The 3,106-nt window shown below is 57.6% G+C and overlaps 1 protein-coding gene across 1 annotated transcript; it reads right to left on the reverse strand.

The window, feature by feature from the left end:
- Window positions 1-869: 869 nt before the first annotated feature.
- Window positions 870-3,049, reverse strand: EMH_0073340 (uncharacterized protein; the record flags this gene model as incomplete). The annotated part of the gene is given in 4 exon segments (XM_013499317.1): window positions 870-1,155; window positions 1,159-1,838; window positions 1,842-1,885; window positions 1,945-3,049. Coding segments are annotated over 4 exon segments (2,115 nt in total).
- Between the last annotated feature and the right edge of the window lie 57 nt (window positions 3,050-3,106).

Here is a 3,106-nt window from a genome sequence, read left to right on the forward strand (position 1 = left end):
AGCAGCTGCTGCAGCAGCAGCAGCTGCTGCTGCAGCAGCTACTGCAGCGGACGCCGCTGGACTCCTTTTTGTTTTTCTCTGTACATCTAATGACTGAATCTGTTGCTACTGTTGCTGCTGCTACTGCTGCTACTGCTGCTGCTGCTACTGCTGCTGCTGCTACTGCTGCTGCTGCTACTGCTGCTACTGCTGCTGCTGCTACTGCTGCTGCTGCTACTGCTGCTGCTGCTACTGCTGCTGCTGTACATCTATGCTTAAAGGGGCATTCACAGAGTTACCGTGGCCCAGTGCAATTCAGGTGTACAGACAGCTCGTCTGTGTTGAGGCTGCTGCATCAGAAATATTTCTTCTTCTCGGGAAGTTGCTGCTGCAGCTGTTGCTGCTGCAGCTAAGGCCGTTACAGTTCTTGCTGCAAAAGGCCGCAGGGATTGCTGCTGCTGCAGCAGCGGCTGCTGCTGCAGCTGCTGCTGCTGCTGCTGCAGCTACTAATCCTGCTAGCTGGAGGGGGTGGGGCTGACGCTGCGGTGTCTCCACAGTTNTGCTGCTGCTGCAGCTACTAATCCTGCTAGCTGGAGGGGGTGGGGCTGACGCTGCGGTGTCTCCACAGTTGACCGGTGGGGCGACAGGGGGGCTTCTGACGCCAGAAATAGTAGCAGCAAACTTTAACACTGCGGGCATCTGCTGCTGCTGCTGCTGCAGCAGAGGCTCCAGCTGCTGCTGCTGCTGCTGCAGCTGCAGCAGCTACAGCAGGCAGTTGCTGCAGCTGCTGCAGCAAGTGGTAACAGGTTCCCAGCAGCAGCAGCAGAGGAAGCAGCAACAGCCGCAACTCGCGGCAATCAATACAATAACTAAAGAGCCAAAATAAAGTTTTACTGCTGCTGCACCTCCTGAGCCTCAGCTGGTGCGCCGCTGCTGCTGCTGCTGCTGCTGCTGATGTTTCCCTCGCCCTCCCCTTTCTGCTTCTTTTGCTGCTGCTCTCCTGGAGACGCCCAGGCAGCGCTGCGCTTGTCTGCTGTTCCTTGCTGCAGCTGCTGCTGCAGAAGCTGCTGCTGTTGCTGCTGTAGCATCTGTTGGTGCTGCAGTAGCTGCTGCTGCAGCAAATGGCGCTGCAGCTGCAGCTGCTGCTGCTGCAGCTGAGCTGCTGCGCCAACTGGCTGNCGCTGCTGCAACAGCAGTTGCTGCTGCCGCTGCTGCAGCAACAACTGTTGATGCAACTGGGGTGTTGCGAGCGGCTGCTGCCGCTGCTGCTGCTGCAGCTGCTGCTGCCGCTGCAGCTGTTGCTGAAGCAGCTGCTGCTGCAACTGATGCTGCTGCAGCTGTTGTTGTTGGAGCTGCTGCTGCTGCAGTTGTTGTTGCAGTTGAGGCTGTTGCAGCTGCTGCACCTGCAACTGATGTTGCTGAACTTGCTGCTGCAGGTGCTGCTGTAGCTGCTGCTGCTGCTGCAGCTGCTGCTGCAACTGGGGTGGCACGTTTCGTAGTTGCTGTTGCTGCTGCAGCTGTTGCTGCAGTTGCTGCGCCTGTTGCTGCAGCTGCTGTGCTTGCAGCTGCGGCTGGCGCAGCTGCTGCTGCTGTGCCTGTTGCTGCAGTTGCTGCGCCTGCTGCTGGAGCTGCTGCTGCAGCTGGGGCTGTCGCAGATGTTGCTGCTGTGCCTGCTGCTGCAGCTGCTGGCTATTTTGCACCTGGGGTTGCCGCAGCTGCTGCAGCTGAGCTTGCTGCTGCTGTATCTGCCGCTGCTGTTGCTGCAGCTGCTGCTGTTGCAGTTGCTGCTGCAAGAGCTGCTGCTGGTGGATCTGTTGCTGCTGCGCTTGCTGTTGCTGCGGCAGGCGCTGTTGTTTGAGTANAAGAGCTGCTGCTGGTGGATCTGTTGCTGCTGCGCTTGCTGTTGCTGCGGCAGGCGCTGTTGTTTGAGTAAGTCTTGTTGTTGTTGCAGTTGGGTCTGTCTACGTTGCTGCTGTTGCTGCTGTTGCACCTGCTGCTGCTGCTGCAGCTGTTGCTGTTGCTGCTGCTGTTGCTGCTGCTGCTGCGACGAGTCTTCAGTGATGCGTATTTGGTCTCCATCTGATATGTGCCCCTCAAAGTACTCCCCCCCCATCCTCTGGCTGCGTGCTGCTCTGCGTTGCTGTCTGCTGGCGCCTCGTGCGGTGGCAGCAGCAGCAGCAGCAGCAGCAGCAGGTGCAGCAGCGGGAGCAGCAGGAGCTGTCGGAGCTGCGGCTGTGGGTAGGTTTCCAGTTGCAGGTGTAGCAGCAGCAGCAGCCGCAGCAGCAGCAGCAGCTGCTGCTGCTGCTGCTTGAGCCCTTGCTGCAGCAGCACCTCCCCTGCCCCCATAACCACCCCGCCCCCTACCCCTGCCTCTGCCTGCTGCTGCCCCCAGCGAACCATCGGCCTTGAGAGCCCGCTGCAGCGCAGCCTGTGCTTCTCTCCCATCGTCTATGTCTCTCATCTGGCTGCTGCAGCGGACCTGCTGCCCGAGACTGAGCCGCATGCATACAGCTTGCTGCGATGGCGGTGGGTTGCAGTAGAGCAGCTTCTTGCATGCAGCAACAAAGACAGCATCTATATCAGCAAAGCGAACCTCTAGCCCCCTAAATAAACCCAAAGGCAGCTGCAGCAACTCCCCTTCTGCTGCTTCGGCTATATCAATAAGACAAGAACGAGAAGAAGAGATAATATCTCTGAGGAATATTAATAAACGTTTATCTAATGCAGCTGTCTCTGAGGTGTATGTACACTGCAACTCTGCTGGGGGTAATTCATTCTGCGGGAACATTATACTTATTGCCTGTCTCATCTCATTCATATCTAATACTTCTGGTGTTGCTTCAGTTAGAGCAGCAAAAGCTTCTGCTGCAGCACTCAGCAACACCTCGCATACCTTGACCTGCAGCGGCATGCTTGTTAGCCGCACCTCTTCATCTGCTGCATCCTGCTGCTGCTGCTGTACAGATGGTTGCTGCTGATGCAGCTGCTGCAGCTGCTGCTGCTGCAGTCGTTGCTGCAGTCGACGCAGCAGCTTCAGCTGTACATCCACTGTCTCTGTTAGTATCTTCATTGCTGCATGCAGCTCATCGAGTCTCTCTATACGGTCTACGCCCCCAAAGACCCAGCC

Source organism: Eimeria mitis, genomic scaffold (genome assembly GCF_000499745.2).
Source record: "Eimeria mitis Houghton genomic scaffold, Emh_scaff4209, whole genome shotgun sequence".
NCBI lineage: Eukaryota > Apicomplexa > Conoidasida > Eucoccidiorida > Eimeriidae > Eimeria > Eimeria mitis.